The sequence below is a fragment of the Chrysochloris asiatica genome, unplaced genomic scaffold, assembly GCF_000296735.1.
Source record: "Chrysochloris asiatica unplaced genomic scaffold, ChrAsi1.0 scaffold00010, whole genome shotgun sequence".
Lineage (NCBI taxonomy): Eukaryota > Metazoa > Chordata > Mammalia > Afrosoricida > Chrysochloridae > Chrysochloris > Chrysochloris asiatica.
Window position 1 is genome coordinate 35,278,030 of NW_006408528.1, and position 23,709 is coordinate 35,301,738.

General features: G+C 38.2%; 1 protein-coding gene across 2 annotated transcripts in view; it reads right to left on the minus strand.

Moving 5' to 3' along the window:
• Positions 1-23,709, minus strand: part of RELN (reelin) — a 646,525-nt gene that overhangs the window by 205,592 nt on the left and 417,224 nt on the right. For both annotated transcript variants that reach the window (XM_006834371.1, XM_006834372.1), the window contains exon 12: positions 7,306-7,457. In XM_006834371.1, the coding sequence (XP_006834434.1) occupies positions 7,306-7,457 (152 nt within the window). The remainder of the gene's footprint in view (positions 1-7,305; positions 7,458-23,709) is intronic.

Here is a 23,709-nt window from a genome sequence, read left to right on the forward strand (position 1 = left end):
TTTCATTTCTGGAAGGATCGTAGAGTAATCCCCCACCCCCCCATCATTCCTTCAATCAAATCAAGTACATATCTATGGAAAAGTTCTGTTCCAAATATTGCATAATGACAGTAAGGGAACCCTAAATCTCTAGAATAAAGAATGTTGCCATCTGAGAGTTCAACTAGTAAAACAAATAAATAATTATTAAGATTCACCATCTGTGTAAATAACTCAAGGAAGTCTCAACTGATGTATGTAGTAAACATCTGGTTGAAACGCAACCTTGGTGACTAGATCACAATTTGGGGGAGCAATTGCTGATACATAATGAGAAGTAAGAAAACTAGAACCCAACAAGTATCAAGAAAGATCCTATTAACAGAAGGCCAGTTAGTCAAAGAAGAGGGAAGTCAGAGAGAGCGAGACCTTGACAGACTGTCTGTCTCTTCACTGTCCACCGAGTAGGCAGGAATGGAAGTGTTCTCAGTGACTAAGGCAAAGTATTGGGGATTGATTTGGAAGCTGTGTCTTACGGTGAAGCAAGATGAAATCAGGTTATCATAGCTCTGGAATCTCTGTCATTAAAATGAATGGATGATATATTTATGCTGATCCCATAAACACTAACGATTCCTTTGTGATTAACAATTAGTTATCATCAATAAATGAGAATTCTGATTTTTTTGTAAGTCTACTCGAGTTTTGATAGCATGAGGCAGTCTTGCAGGCCTCACTTCTGGGGCCATTAAGAGAACGGTTTTTCTGAATCTCCAAACCTGAGATATGTACAGTTAACTACAGTGACCTCAATTAGATCACCGACGAGAAATGTATCCTGAATGGCCAGCTGCCCTCTTTGCAAAACACCCTTATTTCATCACCTAAATGCACCACTGAACTATTTAAATTAACAATGTAAATGAGAAATGAGTTAATTTGGCTTCAGAATATTGGAATTATATTGTGCAAATATTCTTAATTATCCTATGCCAATTCCAAAAGTATTTGGAATATCTGAGCATAAATCAGTGGACACAACCTGAGAATTTGACTAGATGACATGGAAACCAGTGTCTGATGGATAGTTTGGAGAGGACTAGAGAGTTCTGGGACTAGCAGACATCTTACCTCCGTGGGTGTGTTCCTGGGAAAATTCAGGAGTGTATGAGATAAAGCTAAGTTGTAGGGTGAAGATGTAAGAAAATAGCTTCCACATTTATCTAATGGTCTTTGGAACCACATGGAAGATTCCAGTTCAGGACAGAATTGATTTTATATTCAAGTCACTTATGAGAAAATCTGGCTAATAACTTGGTTTATTAACAAGGAAATTGGTCTTTTTCCAGTTTGTCAAAGAGTTGATGTTGCAAGTGGTGGTGGTTGGTAGTGTTTGAATCAGGATTTCTTTTGGGCCAGACTCTTGGGATATGAGTAATATAAAAGTAATAAAAACGACTATTTACTGAGTACTTGCCCTGTACTGTGTAAAATGGAGTCCAAGAATTACTCCTTTTCATTTATTGCAGCATTTTCATGTAAGTATTAATATGTATACTTTGCTGATAGGAGTCCTGGTGCAGCGCTATAGGATAAGCACTAGACTGCTACCACAAAGTCAGAAACCATGCACAGTGTTGCTGTGAGGTGGAACTAACTCAAGGACACTCAGTAACAACTTTGCTGATGGTGAAACTGAAGCCAAGAGAGGTTAAGTTCTGAACCTTACCTAGCCACATAGTTCTAGAGTAATTGATAAACTTTGTATTTAACTTAGTTACATAAACTTTAAACAAGAGTTTCCAGTAGGTTAATTCTTAGATGATGGTATTAAAAAAACACTGAAGTCTGGTATGTTCCATATGTTGTTGTTGTTAAGTGCCATGAAGTTGGTTCCAATTCATAGTGACCCTGTCTAGGGTTTCCAAGGAGTAGCTGGTGAGTTTGAACTGCTAACCTTGTGGCTAAACTGACCTTGCAGTTCAGTGCTTTATCCCACAGCAGGGCTAAACATATTTACAGAAGGAATTAAACATCTGGACTGTGATTAGAGAAACAGAGTCTAAAAATCATGTAGATTTGATCCCAATAAATGCCACTGCTCCAGGGCCCAACCTATGGAGCATGTCTGACATTTTGAGACTCTACTACAGAGCATTTCATCACATATTTCAGTGTTATGATCATTATAGCTAGGAAAGCAATTCTAAGTAATGAAGAATGAAAGATCCACAGGAAAATTAAATGTGCTTTTTGAAAATGCAACATTTATTGATCATTCAGCACATGTTTAAGACTTATCAAAAAAGGACAAAGAAAGGTGAAAGGTCACAAGTAGTTGGGGTTCCGAGCACCATACCCATAGATAAACAAAACTGAACTATCACTTTTCTCTAATTTCACTGATTTGTTCCCTGTTAATCCTCTCTGTAGCATTATGAGCAGTTCATGAATTGCCTCTGCCCTTCAAAGAAGACTGGCCATACTTGGGAGTCTTGCCCACACAGAATGATAGAAGAAGACAGTCCAAAAGGACCCAAGTCTTTAAAATTATGACAGACTTTATCTGAAGGGTCCCTCTGGAGGCAATTTATCAGTTCTATGGAGTTTCAGTGACAGTAGCTCCTAAAGAAAGATACTTCAGCTTCATAGCTTCTGATGCACTGTGGAGAGGGATCACTCAGGGGATACTTGTATAGTCATTAAGGTCCAGAAAAATTTCAGTAAAAACTAGATGGATGGTCAGTTTTAAACTATTTTAAAGACTGTTTTAAGGTCTTTATAGCAGAAAAGTGATCTTGCTTATGACTGGCTATGTGGACATTAGGCTAGAAGGAGAAAGAAATGAGCCTTTTTTCTCAAAATGCTTATGACTTAGCCAGGAAACAAGACTATCAGGTATGCAGAGTGGTAATTAACACTCCACTGTTGTGCTGCCAGAACTGCAGTTCAGTTTTCATAGAAAAGAGAAACATGTGGGACTAAAAGCACCAAGCAGATAGAGGATGCTCAATATTTGTGAAGAATGAATGAATGAATGAATGAATAAACAATAAATGTTAGGATATTAGGTTGTAAAAACAGGTCACATCCATTTCCAAGTTGCTCACTGCAATCTTGCACCACGAACAGTGCTAAATACAGATCCTCAAAGAATACTCATTGAATGAATTATTGTTCAGAGAAAGAGACTAGAACTTAAACATAATTTTGCAAGTTGAGCACAATTTTCACAGCAAAGTTGTATGAATCAGGGGATGAAAGCAGACCAAGCCTTTCATAGGCAGGCTCCAAACAAGAGCAAATGCCATCTGGTCTACATTAATAATCAGCCACGGTTTTTTCTAAGGCACCACATTGAATGAGGAATTACTTAAAAACTACCCACTGCCAAAGAGTCAATTCTGACTCACAGTGTCCTTATGCAGGGTTTCTGAGACTGCAAATTTTTACAGGGGCCAACAGCCTCATCTTTCTCTCAGAACAGGTGGTGGGTTTGAACTGCCAATCTTCAGGTTAGTATCCACTGCTATTGAGTCTTTTCCAACCCATAGTGACTCTATAGAAGACACCTGGTGTGGCGCGGTCAGGTAAGTACTAGACCGCAAGATTGGTTTGAACTGCAGTCGGCATTTCAAACTCACCTGCCACTCCTTTGAAACCCTCTACGGGCTCGCTATGAGTGGGAACTGACTCAACGGCATTGAACAACAGGATTTACACTGTAAAGCTTTACAGGAGCAGACAGCCTCATTTTCCTTGAGTGGAGTAGCTGGTGGGTTTGGACTGCCAACTTTGTGTAGGCAGCCCAACTCCTAACCCACAGTGCCACCAGAGGTCTTTACTTAAAACTAGTACACCTTAATATCTCTTCCCAAATTGCTTTCTTCCCCATCAACTGATAAAGTTGTTAAAATAGTTCCTACAGTCTTGTTCTAGCCTATGTTAAGAACACTTTTTTTCTCAAAATGCTGACTTCACTTGGAATTTACTTCTTCCCTTAAATATAAATCACAACCATCCTTCAGGGCCAAGTTTCAATGCTTTCTCCTTCATGAAGTTTTACCCTAATCCCTCCATTGCAATTACCCAAAGTTTGCTCTATACTTTTACAGAATTTTCTTTAAAAATTAAAAAAAAAAATTGTGGTTAAAAACCAGCCATTTCACCAACCCTGATACGTAGTTTAGTGGTCATTCATGTGTTCAGCATCACCTTTACCCATTCCTAACACTAAGACAATACCTCTTAGCCTTATGCCCCAGTCTCTGCAATCTATCCCCAGTAAAAGCTAAAGATTCTGCTATTTTAAAGTTCTATGTCCTTTCCCTTTTCTTTTAAATGACTTTTCACTTTCTTCAAGTGTGATGTCCTGATGTATTCCCACAACTCTTCATCTTCAGTCATCAGAGCTCAGTATGCCAAATCTATTCTTGATATGGTATCAACTCAGGCAGCAAATGTTCAGTCACACATTGCCCATTGGGGATTTGCTTTATACTTTAGTATTCAACCCAAACTTGCAGATGAGCAAATGATGATCTGATGTACAGCTGGCCCCTGGCCTTATCCTGACTAGTGGTCATCAGCATCTTCACAATCTCGTTACACAGACACAGGTCATCTGTTCCTGGTGTAGTTCATCTGGTGACACCCACATATATACGTGTCCCTTATGTTGCTGAAAAAGTACTTCTGATGCATAAGTTGTTGATCTTACAAAATTCTATCATACAACCTCTAGCTTTATTTCTATCACCAACACTGGATTTTTTAGGTACTGGTGGTGTTCTTTTTCTCCAACTTTCACATTCCAGTCACCAATAATCATCAGTGCAACTTGCTTGCATTTTTCATCAATTTATGACTGCAGCAGTCTATAAAAACTTTTAATTTCTTCATCTTTGGCATCGGTGGTTGGTGGCAAAATTTGAATAATGGTTCTATCAACTGATTTTCCTTGTAGGCATATGGATATTAACCTGTCATTGATGGGTTTGTACCTAGGACAGATCTTGGAATGTCCTTTTTGATGATGAATGCAATATCATTCCTCTTCAATTTGTTGTACCCAGAACAGTAGACCATATGCTTCTCAGATGTGAAATGGCCAGAACCTGCGCATTGCAGCTCATGCTTAAGATATGTTCCATTTTTGATGATCTCAAATTTTCCTCCAACTATGCTTTGCACATCCCATGTTCTGATTATTAATTGCTATATTGGAGGTGCTACTTCAACTACTTCATTAAGGCCAATTCTAATTTGAGGTTGCTCTTCCCTAGTCGTATTTTGAATGCCTTCCAATCTTCCATTCCTTACACCAAACCATTTTATTGTTCCCTAAACCTTTGTTGTGATGACCTTCTTGTCCCTGTTGGTAGGCGCTGCCGATGAGAGACCACCAGGGTCACCACTTTCTGTGCTGCTGCCCATGGTGCCAGGCTTGGTGTGGGCAGTATTGAGAGCTGGTGGCTGCTGGGTCTGGGCCTCACTGCTCATGGCTGCTGTGCTGGTGAACCGGGTCACTAAGGCAATCGTGGCTCTTCCTGGGTGTGATAACTCAGGTGGGGGTGCGGGGCTGCACAGGGTTCTCTGGGGTCTGCTCTCTGCTTCCCCTGCCTTCTGCATTGTGCAGCACACTACATTCTACCCTACAGTTCCATGTTACTTATTCATCTCTAGGTTCCTGAACTCTACAGAGGACAGGGACTCTAAGTACATTCTATATCAATAAATACAGTGAAACACTGAGTCCATTTACCAGGCACAGTTTAAGTGCTCTGCACATAGTAAGGCATTTGATACCAACTCTGTGAGTTTAAGTACCATTTGTAACGCAGCAGTCTACCTTCAATAGGCATTCATTATTATGACTTTTAATTGACTGGACATGCTTTTATCTTGGATGATATACTTCTGTGGGCTCATTCAAATTACTTTTCCCATCATACTTAATAATATTTAAATTAATAACCTGCTTTTTTTCAGAAAAATTAATGATGGCTTAATCTCATAAAAAGGTACTGCATAGTATATAATGGACTTGATTTACCATGAAAAAGTCAAGAAATCAAATATACCAAAGAAACTGTAATAAAGGAAAATTGTTGCTGTTATAAGCCATTGAGTCAGCTCAGATCCATGGAAATGGAAAATAGTAAAGTTAAATTACTATGCCTAAATGTTTATTACAAACTTTTTGTGTGTGTGCCTAAGGTTTCCTAGGAGTCACTTTGAATACAATGTGAGCCAGCCTGAATTCTAAATATTTAAGGGAAATGAAATCTAGCTTTGAAGTACATAAATCATTTCAAAGTCCGAGTGCTGACACCTTTAAGTATGGAAAGATTGCCTTATTAGATTTTGTATCTTACAATGCCCACAATTTCCCTGTTATCAAACCGCTCTTTACTGAACAGGAAGGAGCACCACGCAGGCAATGTGCTAGGAAGTGCGCTACAGTCTGTATGTCATCAAGCAGCTCGGAATTGTATGGATATCAAAAAGGTGAAGCGAAAAGGAAAATTCCCCAGTACTGATGGCTAAACTCAGGAGGCCTAGTTTTCTTGAGGATGTGACATCTTTGTTCTAAATTCAAAGGATGAACAATGTGTATTTCCTGCTTCACTTCCAGGTGATACCTGTGTTCCTCTTGTCACTAAACAAAGAAGGCATGAGTCACCTGTGCACATCTCTGGACTGACATCCAGAAAAAGAGCACATTACTATGACTCTCGTTTACTAATATGATAAACGGAAGAGATCACACGTTTCAACCCCTGATTCCTCCTTCGGTATTTCCAAGCTTTATTTGGTCTACAATAATCTGAGGAGAAATATGTGTTATGGATGCATTTTAAAATGTGTTTGCATATTGGAAGTAGAGAAGACACCAAAGTGTTATAAGCTCACCCCGTTCGCAGCGTCCCAGCACTAGACAGTTATGCAATGATGAGCTATCCATGAAAACAAATGACTCACCTTGATGAGTGCCTTTTGGGAAGCTAGATGCAGTGAATGAGTAAATTGCTTTGTTCTTAGCTTCTCTCCCATTTTCTTTTGAGCCATGTCCATGAGGGAGAAGCTAGAGGAAGTTATTACATGATTCTGTCTTTCCCTAGCCATGACATGCTGAGACTTGCTCTCTTATAGAAGGAGTCCAGCAGAGCTAGCCTGAAGCCAGTGTGAACACCACAGGTTTTTGCTCACATTTTGTGTATTTTCTTTTTACACTGTAGATTATGAAAAATTTTACTTCCTTCAGAATAGGCAGTAGCCTAGAATTTGAGCTGGGTCAACCGAGTTTGTTAAAAATTTACCTACCCATAACGAAGTAAAACCTCAGGTTCCCGTAACCAGTAGTGTCCATGTATGGGGTGCATAATTTCCTCTCTCCATCTTTGAGGAAGACCATTGATAAACCAGACTCTATTGTTCCACATTCTGTACCAATTACAGCTCCCAAGATGTCCCACCTTTAAACAAAGAAAAACCATTACAAGTTAGATCTTTATAAATTACTTAGCAATGACTATTTTGAAATTTTGAAAGATGTAGTAATGCAAATTTCAGTTAATGGCCAAACACTTAAACATATTCTATTACAATGACAAGGAGTCTAGTGGTGCAGTGTTTTAAGTAAGCATTAGGCTGCTAACTACAATGTCCACAGGTCACACCCACCAGATACTCTGCAGAGGAAACACCAAGTTGTTGGCTCCCGTAAAATTTTACAGTTTTGGAAACCCAACGAAGCAATTCTACTCTGTCCTCTAGTTTACTAAAGGTAATATAGAAACAGCTGCAAGCATACATTGACAGAGAACTTCCTGAGGTTCAAGACGGATTCAGAAGAGGCCGTGGAACGAGGGTTAGCATTGCTGGTGTCCGATGGATCTTGGATGAAAGCAGAGAATATCAGAAAGATGTTTACCTGTGCTTTATTGACTATGCAAAGGCTTTCGATTGTGTGGATCATGAGAGGCTATGGACAACATTATAAAGTACGAGTATTCTGGAACACTTAACTGTGCTCATGAGGAATCTGTACCTAGACTAAGATAAGAGGCAGTTATTCGAACAGAACAAGGGAACACTGAATGGTTTAAAATTAAGAAAGGTGTGTGACAAGGTTGTATTCTTTCACCATACTTAGTGAACCTGTATGCTGAGCAAATAATCTGAGAAGCTGGGTTATATGAAGAAAAAAGCGGCATCAGAATTGGAGGAAGACTCATTAACAACCTGTGATATGTAGATGATACAAGCTTACTTGCTGAAAGTGAAGAGGACTTAAAACATTTACTGATGAAGATCAAAGAGCACAGCCTTCGGTATGAATTGCATATCAATATAAAGAAAACAAAAATCCTCACCACTGGACCAGTAAACAACATTCTTATCAAGAGAGAAAAGATTGAAGTTGTGAAGGACTTCATTCTTTGATCAACTATCAACACTCACAGAAGCAGCAGTCAAGAAATCAAACGATGTATTGCATTAGGCAAATCTGCTGCACAAGACCTTTTAAAGTGTTGAAGAGCAAGGATGTCAGCTTGAGTGAGGACTAAGGTGTGCCTGATCCAAGCCATGGTATTTTCAGTAACCTCAAATGCATGTGAAAGCTGGAAGACTGTAGAACTGATGCTTTTGAGTTACGTATTGGAGAAGAATATTGAAAGTGCCATGGGCTGCCGAAAGAACCAATAGCTTTGTTTTGGAAGAAGTGCAGCCAGAGTGTTCCTTGGAGGCCAAGATGGCCAAACTTCGTCTCTCATACTTTGGATATGTTGTCAGGAGGGACCACTCACTGGAGAAAGATATCATGTTTGGTAAGGTGGAGGGTCAAAGGAAAAGAGGAAGACCCCCAACGAGATGGATTGGACAAGTGGCAACATTGATGGACTCAAGCGTAGTGAGGTTGGCCCAGGATCGGGCAGTGTTTCGTTCTGCATGAGGTCACTATGAGTCGGTACCGACTCGATGGCACCTAACAACAACAACAAAAATAGGGTTGCTGGAGTCCTGGTGTGGCACTATGGGGTAATGTGTTGGATTGAAAGGTCAATTTGAACCACAAGGTTGGTGGCTCAAGCTCACCAGCTGCTCCTAGGAAACCCTCCCTATACAGGGTCACTCAGACTAACAACTTAACTTATAGGAACACTGTGGCAAAGTTTAGGCTTTGCGTCACCTTCAATAGGCCAGGATTTTCAGTGGTTTAGCAGCTAAGATGTAGTTAGCACTCTCATGATGAGCTCTAATATGATACAATTATACTCATGATGGTACCTAGTTATTTTATGTGTTGCAAATCTACTTTTCTGATGCTAATGAGGCCAGATGCAATCTATAGGATTAGATTGTGTTGTGAGTCAATCTCTTTTGCGATATAAAAGGAGAGAGAGGTGAGCAGAGGTCAGAGGGGCCTATTACCACCAAGATAGCAGAATCTGGAATGGAGTGCATCCTCTGGAGCTGGGATCCCTGCATTACGAGGCTCCTAGATCAAGGGGAAAACTGTTGTGAAGACAGATGGATACCTCCAAGGAATTCTGGGGCTACAGATGCTGAAAGGAGACAAGGACCTTTCCCAGATCCCACACAGGAAGTTTTCCCCTAGAGCCAGCACTCTGAATTCGGACTTCCATCCTCCAAAACTGTGGGAGAATAAATTTCTGGTTGTTAAAACCACTCACTTGTGGTACTTCTGTTATAGCAATATTAGATCATTAAGACCATCATGATGAGTCAAAATTAACTCAATTGCATGGATTTGGTTTGGGGATTATAATCCAATACTCCTAGAGAAGTAAGCATTTAAATGTGTATGGTGTGTCAACGATGCTCCATGGTGAAACAGTGAAAACTAATTCAAGACCACAGAAACCCCAAGGCTGCTCACAAACACAACTGCAAAACCCATCTGTAAAAATATTTCTAGTATACAAAATTATGTGTGCGTCACACTAGACATAAACAAGCCCACTGAAGATGAATGAACTCATAATTTAAAAACACTATAGCAATATGAATTTAATAATTTTATGGCATACTTCATAGGGCAATTTAATATTTCAATTTTACGTTTAATATTGTAAAACTTTTATGTCTCTGTGTTACTTACTTCTGGTCATGTCTAATTTGGTTATTGCTATTCCAGCAACTAATTTGCCCACAGATGGAGAAAACTGGGACACAAAGAGTTAAGTGGCTTGCCTAAGGCCAAAGTACCTGCTTGACTCTAAAAATCAGGTAGTCCGTTTCTCAGGCCATTGTTATTTTATTAGTTATGGCTCTAAAGAGGGCACTGTGCCAAGATGGCTTATGTTGAACCACTCAGTTTATAAGAGAACTAAAATGTTAGAAAAAAATGCCTACTTTTTGACATTTTAACAGATCATATCAATCATCCAAGGAGCACCATAAATAACTTTTTGAAGCAGCTTAACAGTATTGGACCGCTGGATAATTACCCAGGGGCCATCTGTTGACTCACAAAAAATTTCAGACGGGATCACAGATCTTTCACTTGCTCCATCTATCTCGATTAAACCACTCAGCCTACTGATCCACAAGACAAGGTAAGGTTATAAATGATGCAAATGATGACTCTTCTTAGACGTGGATCTATATTACACTATTTTTGAAGCAAAAAATTAAACAGAAAAGACAGAATTGTCATGGGCTAAACAAAGCTTCTATGCAAATTAGATGTGAGATTAGGGTGTTCCCCCCTATTAATCATTACTTTTAAACTAATAACTCTTCTAGACTAATTTAAAAATTAATTCCTTTTATGACCTTTACCATACAGCTATAGGATTCAGAATACATATTCATTTTTTATCTTTAAAGTTTAGCATGTCTACTTTTACTCTTCAATTCATCTTTACATCATCTACTCTGTTAGAAGACAACAAAAATATGAGACGTCTTCAAAAAGTTTGCACTCCTCCAAAAAAATGGAATAGAAAGATAAAGGAATTTCTCCACAAACTTTTTGAAACCTTCTGATTTAGTAATTTCCTTTATAAAACTAAGTATTTAAAGTGAGAGGGAAAGTTGTGTCTACTTGGAAAAGAAAGCAGACAACAATCTTAAAAGGGGAATGTTCATTTTGAAAAGTCTCATTGCTTCAAGTGAATTACCTTGCATTTATTAAAAATCCAATAAGAGGCTGTTATAGCACAAGCCCATTCTTTTGTGAATTTGTATGTCCATATTGGCTCAACCTTGACAAGAAGGAGAGGATCTGTGAAGGGTTCTAGAGCTTCTTAAACTTGGAAGGGACCTCAGGTAAAGCCTATCACACACACTATACCTCCCCAGCTTGCCCCATCCCTCCATCCTGGACTTCAGAGTCTTTGTCTATAAGATGGTCAAATTGTGATGATTTCTAGTTACAATAACGCCATGGTACCTTGATGTGTACTGATAATAATTACACGAAGAAAAACTATAATAGAATCTTTTAGGCCATCACTGGCAATCTGATGAATCTACAGTTTTAGCAATATCTTGAATGTTGTTGTTGTTAAGTGCCATTGAGTCAGTTCTGACCCATAGCAACCCTGTGTAGGGTTTCCAAGGAGCAGCTGGTGAGCTTGAACCGCCGACCTTGCAGTTCAAACAGCTTTGCAGTCTGGAGCATTAACCCACAGTGCCACACCAGTATCTTGAATGGCATGGCAATAATTTCCCTCTAAATTACTATTACTTCTCAATGGTTTAAATTATGTTTTCCTCAAGGTAATACAGTTCTTTATGAACTTCATTTGAAGGAATGCCTGCTTTGGGGTTAGATTTCTTTATAGCACAGTACTTATATTTATTCTCTGTTGGCTAATTCCTTTTTTTAAAAGTACCTATCTAATTTATGATAGAGTGATATCTATTATTAATTTTAAATAGAGTAAGGTAAAGTTTGAGCAAAGAAAAAAGTTTTCTAATCAATAAAACACACAAAGCAATCTTGTTCCTTAGAGATAATAAGATCACACTAATAGTTAATTCATATTTAAAAAAAGAAGAGTCTCCATTTTTCATGCCATGAAATGATAAATAGTTTTGAAAGGAGAAATAGTTTAAAGTAATTTCCTAGTTGGAAAGTTGCTGGTCTTCACTATCAACTATTTTAGACACGTTAAGAATAAAAGTAATTGTTTTAATCAGCTAGTACTTTAAGAATGACATATATTCTTCGAAGGACAACTTAGCAGTAATTATCAAAATCAGAATGTGTATTTTTCCTTTTAGGAATTTATCTTTCTATACACTTTTACAAGCCTAATATACAAACAAGAATGCTTATTACAGTATTCTTTGTTCATCCATAAGGGTTCGATTAGATAAATTATTGTCAACACCTTTGAGAAATAATGAAGATCTGTATTTACTGACAGGACTCCTGGTGTGGTGCTGTAAGATAACCACTGGACAAGATTAGTGGTTCAAACCCACCAGCTGCTCCTTAGTAACCCTGTACATGGTCGCTATGAGTTGGACGTGACTTGACTTGATGGCACTTAACAGCAATAATATATTTATTCACTAGAAGAAATTTCATAATGCATTATTAAGTGAACAATATGTTATGATACAGTATACAAAATATTATTCTAGGGCTTTTTGGCAGTTGGGGAATGGAAAAAATTCTGAATGAATATAAGCCAACATTTTAACAGTGAGAAATGTGACAAATACGGAGGGGAGCTTTTGATTTGTAATTTTTTTTTGTCTTTCAATAAGCAAATAAATTTCAGAAAAAAAGAAAAAAGAAATGCATTCAGCTTATATGTCTTAGAATTAAGAATAAAAAGTTAGGTTATTTCATTCTAGGTTGATGGAAATATGAATAATATGAACATAGAAAATAAAGCCTCTATATTTTAATCAGATTTCTCCCGTAAAGATTTACACCCTCGGAAACCCTGTACAGGGTCGCTATGGGTCGGACCCGACTCGATGGCGCTTAACAACAACAACAACAACAATACCAACATAAAAGGCACTAAGGGTGATGGAACATTTCACATATTCTATGAAAGTGTACTTTATTATATTCCCCAGAATATATTAAGCCACCTTAATATATGACAAAGTTAAGTATAAACTAAGATATACTCGGGCTATAAGATCTCACATTCACCAAATTCATATCTAATATGAATTCTCTGAGGTTGAGTAAGTTCATTACTTTCATAAGGTCTCTATTTAGGATGTATTCTCTGATATTTAATAAGGGATGTGCCACCAGTAAACACCCTTCCACGTTCATTTATATTCATGAGGTTTATCTCCAGTATGAGTTTTCTGATGTCTAGCAAGGTGTATGCCTTGACAGCTTCTCTACCTAATGCCGTCAGAGGTTTTCCTCTAGCGTAAAGGTAAAGGACGAGCTCATCTGTCTGAAGGCTTCACTGCATACAGTGTACTTCAAACATTCTTCTCCTCAATTTGTTTTCCTGCCTTTCACGCAAATTCAATTTTATTTTAGGCGTTTATTACATGCACCATGCTTATTTACACTCTTGTTGGAATGCACTAATAAAGAGGATTGGTTTCAGAGTGGAACAAAGCACTCAGCTTCCTCAACAATAGCAGAGAATATAACCTACACCAGAGGATTGTTGTGAGAAAATAATGTCTTCCCGAAGACATTACAGTTTCAACAAACGTGAGTTTGTAGTTTTCCCCAGTAAAAACTGCTATTTTTGCTTAAAAATAAGTCAAAGTGGAAATTCAAATAAATTTTTAAAATAAATTTTAATGATGATGATGATGTTTTTTTATACACAAGTTAAGAGAACATCAATCGTGGGTCAAAAAGTACTCTTTGAAAGCAAGGAACTACTTAGCTGAAAGAAAAACTTCACCTTACCTGTGGGTCTTCTGCACTGATCAAGAGTTTGGCTACAACCTACCCCAGGCATTTATGATTTCTGTCACTTAAATGGCCAGTAAGTTTTGTATTAATAAAAATGAACATGCTTGTAAAAAATCCCCACATAACATACTGTCAACTAAACTGTCAATCTACTTCAATTCACTTACCCTGAATTATATGCTTAAATGAAAGCCCCCTCTAGCCTTATAAGCATTTTTGTGAATAGCATTCTAAATTAGATGTAACGCAATTTTTCTGTGCAGGACAGAGGAAATAAGTTGTGAGAAACAATGAGATACTTAACCTGCTTGAGAGATTTTACATAAAAATCCTTAGCCTTTTCTTTTTTAAACATTAACTTACATTGAGAGTCCTGGTAATAGCATAGTTGGCAGTTCAAGCCTACCAAACTGCTCCTTGGAAACCCTGTACAGGGTTGCTATGAGTCAGCACCAACTCGATGGCCCCTAATAACAACAGCTAACACTGAAGGGGTAGAATGGAGATTGCTCTTGGTTTAAATGCAATTTTTATTTTTTATTTTTATTTTTTATTGTGAATTATGTGATAGTTTACATGGGAGAACATTAGTTTTACATTCATTCTATCGTATATCGTCTCATTGCCATGCTTACAATCCCTTCCATGCAATCCTTCCCCCGTGCCCCCCAGGTCTTCAGCACACAGTCGCTTTCCCTCTCTGGATCTAAAGTCTCCATCCAGCTGCTCCATCGATCCCCATCATCATCTCTGGCTCCATTTCAGGCATCACTGCTTCTCTGGGTAGGGTTCTGCTCTCTGCTCTTTTCCCTTGATGGTCCCAGGGACCTCTGCTCCTAGACTGAAAAGTTAATCACTCCCCTCCTTGCTATAAAACGTCTACCTTTACATTTCCAATCCTCACAATCAGTCCTGATAACAATTATTCACTATTGTATCACAAGAGACCCTTCTGCATTTCATTGCATCAGCCCCGCCTAGTCAGATTAAATGCTACTCACTGGAGATTCTACCTTCCTCCAGGCCCTCTGGATCTAGGTTCCCTCTTGAAAGCTTGTAAGCCAGTCACTTCTTGCCTTTGTACCCCCATTTTGGGTAGACAATGTCCAAGTTGCCCATCCCCGTCTACTCTGTGTGTGGAGGGGGTGGGAATGATTCTTTCTGTAAGGATTTATTACCTCTTTTGATCTACTGCTTCCATAGGTGTAGGTCAAGTTCATCAAATTGTATGAGAATTTTTTTTTTTTTCCTTTTTTTTTTATTTCTGGTTGAGCTCTGATTATCCAGTCATTGAAGCCAGGACAAGTGAGTATTATCTGCAAGTGTGGGTGTTCTTATGCATATGCCCTCTCTTCTTATCAGCTGGACGCTTCACTCTCCACTCTAGTCCTCTGGGCCCAAGAGTCCCCAGGTCTTACCACACTGCTGGCCAACCAGGTCTTCACCCGCGTTCACAGAAGTCTATTGAAAGTTGTAGGGCTTAGCTCACCGCTTCATTGCTGCTTTTCCCTCACTTCCCCTTATCGGTGTCAAGCGTGGTCACCAATCACAGCATGTATTCCCATTGAGTCTTAGTCTTGGAAGGGGGTTTGCACTGAGGGGACCTGACCACTTGCCTTGATGTTTCCTGGACAAGCAAGTGGCTTGTTCTTGTAGTAACAGTTGGTCTGCCTATGTTGTTTTATATTTTTCCTGTAGGTCTTTCTTTCAAGAAGTATCTCCTGTTCTTCTAGCCACTCCAGGTTGGTCTGCTTGTCCTTTCAAGTGGGAATTTCCCATCTCTGGAGATCTGGATGTGGTTCAGACTTCCACCTATAGTCTTATGTATTGCAGATGCTCCGCAGGATTAAATGCAGTTTTGGTTTTAGCTGGCTAGATGCAAAAATCATTGGTACTATCTCCCTGGAACACAGGAGCACTGAGCTTATGTTGCCTTTTCCCAGGCTTCATTCCACTGAATAGCATTAAATATTAAGACATTTTGTGTCAGTTGTAAATGTGACCCACTTTGCAAGCATTGTCAGTAAAATATATAGTAATACTTTGCAACTGGACCTCTTTACATAAAATCACATATTAGAGGCCAAGTCATTCCTGACATGACAAAACTATTGTGCTCAGATTTTTATTTTTTTTTTAAATCTTAGGTAGACTGTTGTAAAATATATTTCTTAAGATAGCGTTTTCTGAGCAAAGTTTGAACCAGTTATCTTACCAGGGTATGGATGGTGGTGGAATCGGACGGTTAGGACTAGGGCTTGGATAGAATTAGAAATAGGTTTAGAGTGACCAGTTCAGTGATTACCATTTCTAATCATTTGAACAAGCCAGCAAGGCCAAAAGAGGGAAAGGAAATTGGATCCCAGGATAAATTGTTTATCCTCTGCCAGCTTTTCAGTGTCTTGCTGCTGTGCTGGAATTCTGGGTATTCTTATATATATATAAAATATTTATAGGGAGTCTTTACAGAAATGATGGCTATGGGGTTAGCAGAGGACATTTGAATGAATCATTCTAGAGAAATGTAGTGAGAAATACTTAAAATGTTATTAGAAGGTATTCTACTTCCTCATTTTCTACTATGACAGCACTGGAGTTCTGGTGTGGTGATATAAGGAAAGCACCGGTCTGCTAACTGCAAGGTTGGAAGTTCAAACCCACCAGCCACTCCTCAGATACCCTATACAGGGTTGCTATGAGTTGGAACCTACTCAACGGCACTTAACAACAATAAATGATAATACTATGTTCTACTGAAAAGGAACTCTGGTAGCATAGTGGTTACGAATCGGGCTGTGAACCGCAAGGTCAGCAGTTAGAAACTATCAGTTGCTCCACAGGAGAAAGATAGGCTTTCTGCTCCCGTAAAGATTTACAGCTTCAGAAACCCTATTTAGGGTCACTATGGGTCAGAACCGACTCGACAGCACTTAACAACAACAACAACAAATGTTCTACTGAAAAGTTGGAAAAAATGTAGAAGAAAAAATTACCCATAATCAAAGCAAGCATGATGAAAACAAAAGGTCATTAAAAAGATAGGAAAGAAAGAAAAGACCAAAATGGATGTTAGAAGAAACTTACGAGTAGAGAAACTAATGCAATTGGAAAAACTGAGGAAGTAAAAGAGCTGAACAGAAAATTTCAAAGGGCAGCTTGAGAAGACAAAGTCAAGCATTAAAATGAAATTTGCAAAGACCAGAAATTTAGAAAACCAAAATGAAGAACACAGTAAGCATTCCTCAAGCTGAAAGAACTAAAGAAAAAATTCAAGCTTTGACTTGAAATACAAAAGGTTTCTATGGGCAAAACATTGCAGGATACAAGAAGCATTTAATGAAGATGGAGAGGAACTTCTGGGTCAAGATGACAGAGTAGACAGATTTGCTGAGCAGATCCTCTGCAACAAGGACAAGGGGGACCAAGTGAAAGAGATATGCATGGTAATCCTGGAACCCTGAGCTTTAAAGGACAGGACAAATAGGTAGACTGAGTGACAAATGAAAGAGGAAGCAAAACAGGAGCAGTGAAAGAGAAGAAAAATGGGTGGCAGACTGCTCCATGGAGCAGTGTGACCATCTTGAGCTACTGTGGATGGGTTTTTGATGTACCAACCTAGAGGCATAGGATGCGACTGGAGACTGGCAGCAAGGGGGGTGTTGTTCTTCCTGGTTCCCTATGTGCTTGCCAGCCCAGTGGCCTGTGGAACAACCTCCTGCTCAGCCTTTTCTTTGCTAGTGGTCAAGTGCTAGACATACTATCCCTGAGTCCAGAGGTGTATGAACCTGCCCTGAACTATGCTACATAAACAGTACCTAAGAACTACATTCATATTCCCATTATCTATCACATCCATGAGGTGGTCAGTGCCTGAGAACACACCAACATACAATCATCACCTAAATATAAATACAATGACAACAAAATATCTCAGAGACAACAGATAAACTCAGTTTACACAAACAAACAAAACAGACTACTTCAAACAAGTGGCCAAAATACAAAGACAGGAAATATAATACCAGAAATGGTATCAGAACTTAGAATTTAAAAGAACTTAAAAGAATGGTATTTAGTTACTTTCAACATTTTGAGAGATCAAGAAAATTGTAGATGAAATCAAAGAAAACGCACAAAAAACCTTTAGAAGAATTCAGGTAAACACTGTAAGAACTGATAAAATAAATGAAAAATGAAAAATTGGAAACCATACAAAAACAGCAATTAGAAAGCCAGAAGATTAATACTAAGACTTCAGGAATAGATAATACATTGAAAGGGCAGGTAAGCAGAACTGAATCAATGGATGGCTGTATTAATAAGCTTGAAAAGAAATCTCTCAATATTCATCTGATAGAGGAACAATGCAAACAAAACAAGAACGACAAACCTGAAGAAAGCCTAAGATGTATGTGGGATACATCTAGAGGAATAACTTACGTGCGACTGGAATGTCAGAACAGGAAGAGATAAGAAAAAAAAATAATAAGGAAAATTGTTGTGGGAGAAAACTTTTCCTAATATTGTGAAAGGTAAGAAGGTATGCATTCCAGAATTTGAACTAACTCCACACAGGATAAAACCCAAAAGAAAATCACCAAGACATACTATAGTCAATTTTTTCAAAACCAAAGACTAGGAAAGACTCCCAAGAGCAGTTCCGGAAAGATGAAAAGCTACCTACAAAAGAGAACTAGCATAGTAAGCTCTGATTTCTCAACAGAAACCATGAAGGAAAGACTATGGAATGACATATAGAAAAACCTGAAAGAAAAATACTGCCAACCAAGAATCATTGTTGTTAATACATTTGAGTCGATTCTGACTCATAGTGATCTTGCATTTGGTTTCTGAGAAGCAGCTAGTGGGCGTGAACTGCCAACCTTGTGGTTAGCAGTTCAGTGTTTAATCTACTGTGCCACACCAGTTAGTTTAAAATCAGGAAAGGTATGCATCAGGGTTGTATCCATGTAACATACTAATTCAATCTGTATGCTGAGCAAATAATCTGAGAAGCTGTCCAATATGAGGATGACGGCATCAAGATCAGAGGAAGACTCATCAACAACCTGTGATATGCAGATGATAGAACCTTGCTTGATGAAAGCAAAGAGGACTTTCAAGTACTTACTGACAAAGACCAAAGACAATAAATAGCCTTCAGTATGGATTTCCCCTTAAGATCAAGAAAACAAAAATCCTCACCCCTAGACAAATAAATAACATTATGATAAAAGAAGACTGAAGTTATCTAAAATGTCATTTTCCTTGGATCCCAAATCATGGAAACAGTAGTCAATATATGAAATTATGTACTGCATTAGGCAAATCTGTGGCAAAAGACCTCTTTAAAGTGTTAAAGAGCAAAAATGTTTCTTTAAGGACTAAGGTGCATCTACCAGCCCAAGACATTGTATTTTCAATGACCTCATTTACCTGCGAAAGTTGGACAATGAATATGGAAGACTGGAGAAGAACTGTTGTATTTGAATTATGGTGCTGGAGAATGAACAAATCTGTTTTAGAAGAAGTACAGCTGGATTGCTTTTTGGAAGAGATGATGGTGACACTTGTCTGTTGGACTTAGGACATGTCATGAAAGACCAGTCCCACAAAAAGGATATCATGCTTGATAAAATGAAGGGTTGGCAAAAATGAAGAAGACCCTCAACAAGATGGGTTGACCCAGTGTCAACAAAACGGGTTTAAACAACAATTGTGACAACGGCACAATGCCGGGCAGTGCTTCATTCTGTTGTAGATAGCTTTGCTATGAGTCAAAACCAATGCAATAGCATCTGACAACAACAACATGTTAATTTTTTTTTTTTTTTAACTTGACAGCTTCTCTCACTTGAATCTCTTATCTTCCTCTGAGATTCATTTCCAGAAACACATTTTCCAGTAGCTCTTTCAGAGATAGTTCATGAGTAGTAAACTATGAACTGTAGTGTATCTGAACAGTGTTTATTTTTTCCTAACACCTGAATGTAATTTGGCTGGAGAAATAATTTTATGTTCCAAATAATTTTCTATTAGAAATTTAAGATAAAAATCTCATTTTTAAGCTTATGCTTAGTGCTATGAAGTGAATCACATCTAGAAGCTTTCAGTAAACACTCTTTCCTCAGTGTGCTGGAGTTTCTCTCTGATGATCTAAGAATGGGTCATTTTCTTATTCAAGCTTCCTCAACATTTTCTTTCATAAGAATTAAGTCTTTCCTTTCTTGGAAATTAAAAAAAAATTATTTCCTTGAATATTTCATTCCATGTATTCCCTCTGTATATTCCTTCTAGAATGCCTATTATTTTTAATGTTAGTAGTGACATCTCACTCCCCCCTCCCAAATATTTTGAATCTCCTTTCTTATATAGCATGACCCTATGTTTTGGTGTGGTACTGTGGGCTAATGTGTCAGACTGCAAAGTTGTTTGAACTACAAAGTCGGTGGGTCAAGCTCTCCCGCTGCTCCTTGGAAACCCTATACAGGTTTGCTGTGGGTTGAAATTGACTCGATGGCATTTAATAACAACAACATTTCTAGAAGATCTCAAGATGTGAATTTCCAGTTCACTAATTTGTTTTTCAGCTCTATCTATACAGAAATTTAGGGGAAAGATCCATTAAGTTTGTTTCAACAATCATGCATTTTTCATTTCCTACATCTCTAACCTATGCTTTTTCCCCCACAGTAAAACCAATTTTGTTTCAAAAGTGCAGTATGCTCTTTATCTTATGAAGAAATCAATTATAATTCATTTTTCCAGCTGTTTGGTCTTTAGTTTGATGGGATTGATTTTCTTTTCTGAGTTTGATTTTCCTCAGATTAACTGATTCTAGTTTATTTGCTTAAATTTGAATTTGCTTTTCTGCCTTGTTTTTATTGCTGTCGTTGTTAAGTGCCACACTGACCCTGCATACGGTTTCTGAGAAGTGGCTGGTGAGTTTGAACTGCCAAAATCACGGCTCAAACTGACCTTGCAGTCCAGTGCTTATTCTATAGTGCCACACCAGGACTCCAAAATTAAGCCTTAGAGATAGGGTATTTGACTCACAGTAATGAGTAGAAATGCCTCATAGGGTTTTCTTGACTGTTTTATTTACAGAAGCAGAGCAGCTGATCTTTAGCCCAAAGATCCACTAGATGGGTTTGAACCTACAATTTTCCAGATGATATAGTCCTGTACTTAACCATTTGTCCCACCAGGGCTTAATCTATCCTAATTTCACTGTTGTTGTTGTTGTTGTTGTTGTTGTTAAACAGTGTCGTCGAGTCAGTTCCAACCCATAGCAACCCTGTACAGGGTTTCCAAGGTTGTAAATCTTTACGGGAGTAGAAAGCCTCATCTTTCTCCCACAGTGCAGCTGGTAGTTTCGAACTGCTGACCTTGAGGTTCACAGCCCAATTCGTAACCACTACGCTGAGTTCTTTATCCATTTTCAATTCCAGTGTCCCCATTCATTGCTTTCTTGTGGGGCAGACTCCACTTGAAAATGGTTGTAGAAAGGGACTTGCCCACTTAGCATCCCTTTAGTGGTGCTTCAAGTCCTCATCCCGATTCCTAGGTCCAGTGCTCTATGACGTGGAACAGTGTGGAGTCACTTTCTATAACATGTACTTCAATATATGTTTTGGGCAATAGTTTCTTCCTTCTATCAATTCCCATCTTTTTAAAATTTTTTTCAGTCTTTCATAATTTTGGGGTGGTGTTATAGGATAAGCACTGAACTGGTAACCAGTAAGTCGGCAGTTCAAACCCAGCTGCTCCTAGGAAACCCTTACAGGGTTGCTATGAGTTGGAACTGACTTGATAGCACTTAGCAGTGACAACAACAACTATGGTACATGTACTTGTTTCATAGTGCCATTGTAGATTCATATGTTCAATACATGCAGTTTCCAAGGATGTGGAGCAGGTGGGGAGATTGGAACATGGTGTATTGATTCAGTCTTCTAATACTTATTGCATTTGTGGAATTTTGACTTAGCATAAATGGATTTATCATAAATGGCAGCAATGGAATTTTAAAATGGTATTTAAATAGGAAAAACATACAATGTTTGCATTTGGGATGAAAGATGAGCACACAAATTGAATATTATAGAAATCTGTTTTTCTACAAAGCACCCTTCCTCCTCAAGACAGCCTCAATTAGGTGAGATACGGTAGTTGCTAATTAAATGATGTGTTGGTAAGGTTAAGCCAAAGTTCATAAAGACTCACATAAATTATCAGTGTATCTATTAAAGTTTCTCTCTTGCTGAAGTAACAGATGTGTCTTCCTCAGGAAGAAGAGAAAAAAAAAATTAATCTCACTTTAAAAAACAAACCAGTCAATGTTAGATTTGGGACAACTTCATGATATGAGCGCTCCTGCATCCTTGTGATGTAAGGTCAAATATTTTGGCTCAAATTATAGGAAAACAAGGATATTTGGGTAAATTATTAAAAAAAAAACAAGTTATAATGAACTTGTAGCTTTCTTATCATTCTTTTAAAATTATTATTCTACAAAGAGCCATTCATATAAGTGTTTTGAAAACATTAGAGTAGACTACATTATTCTAGTTATGCCCATATTTTAAGGGAGGAAAGCACATGTAAAAGATGAAAGTATTATGTCTGTATTTATAATTTAAATTTATAATTAAAATATAATTTTAAAAAACTGATAGAAAAGCTAAAGAATTCAACTATAACAACTGGTCTCTCTTAACCAGAATTGGGAGTTACTATCTGTATTTTTTGTCCAGTTTAGCCAGTGAGTGTATAATGACAAGTTGTGTTGGGTGGGGGCAGTTATGGTACTGGTGGAGAAGGATGAGACAATCAGTAAGCTTGACTGAAAAAAAAAAAAAAAAATCTATCAAGAACTTCACTATCAAAATTCCTAATCAGCTTTTCTTTGTCAGCTCTTCCTCTAGGCGAAAATGCTTCACTTACATGTGCTATTGGGACCAGACTTTTTTTTTCCTGAAGTCATTATTAAAAATTATTGTAACAGCCTTCTCTCCTAGAGCAACAAAACATCTGTGAGGTCAAGAACACACACATACACACAGCTAAAACACCATACACTGGCTCTGCATTTTTATCAGCACCAGCAGCACAGACAACACTAGGTTAGGTCCTCTCATTATTCTTTTATAACTTTACTTTATAGCTGACCCACCAGATGATCGAATGAGTGAGGGAATTCTTTATATGAGGGCAAAAGTTGTAAAGAAACGTAAGGTGTGGCTGCTAGAATCATGGAACTGCTTTCAGAACACAAGACACATGAGCTGTGAGCCAATCAGAGAGGCGCAGGTGTTTTGTCAATCACATTATTATGTTATTGGAACAGAAATCTGATGACAATGTCACATCTTGCAAGTACCAGCTTCTTAACTGTGACCAAAACCTTGATAAATCCTCAGACCTCAGAAATAGCCAAAGAGCTTAATTGAAACCACCTGAGTCATTTAGTGATTGGCATTTACTCTGAACTTCCACTGAGTTTCTACTGACTTCAGTTCCTTTTCCTGGTATGTTGTTGTTGTTGTTGTTAAGTGCCATTGAGTTGGTTCTGACTCATAGCAGCCCTGTATAGGGTTTCCGAGGTTGTAAATCTTTGCAAGACAAGAAAGCCTCATCTTTCTCCCATGGAGTACCTAGTGGACTTGAACTACCAGCCTTATGACTCAAAGCCCAGTGCTTATCGTATGGAGCCTTAAAGACTTTTAATTCTTTTCTGTTAGACTGAGTTGTAGCCACACATGATCTTATAACATTAGTGCTATGAAAACTCAATGTCTGATCGGTTAGTTGCAATTATTTTTGCAAGTTACGTCTCT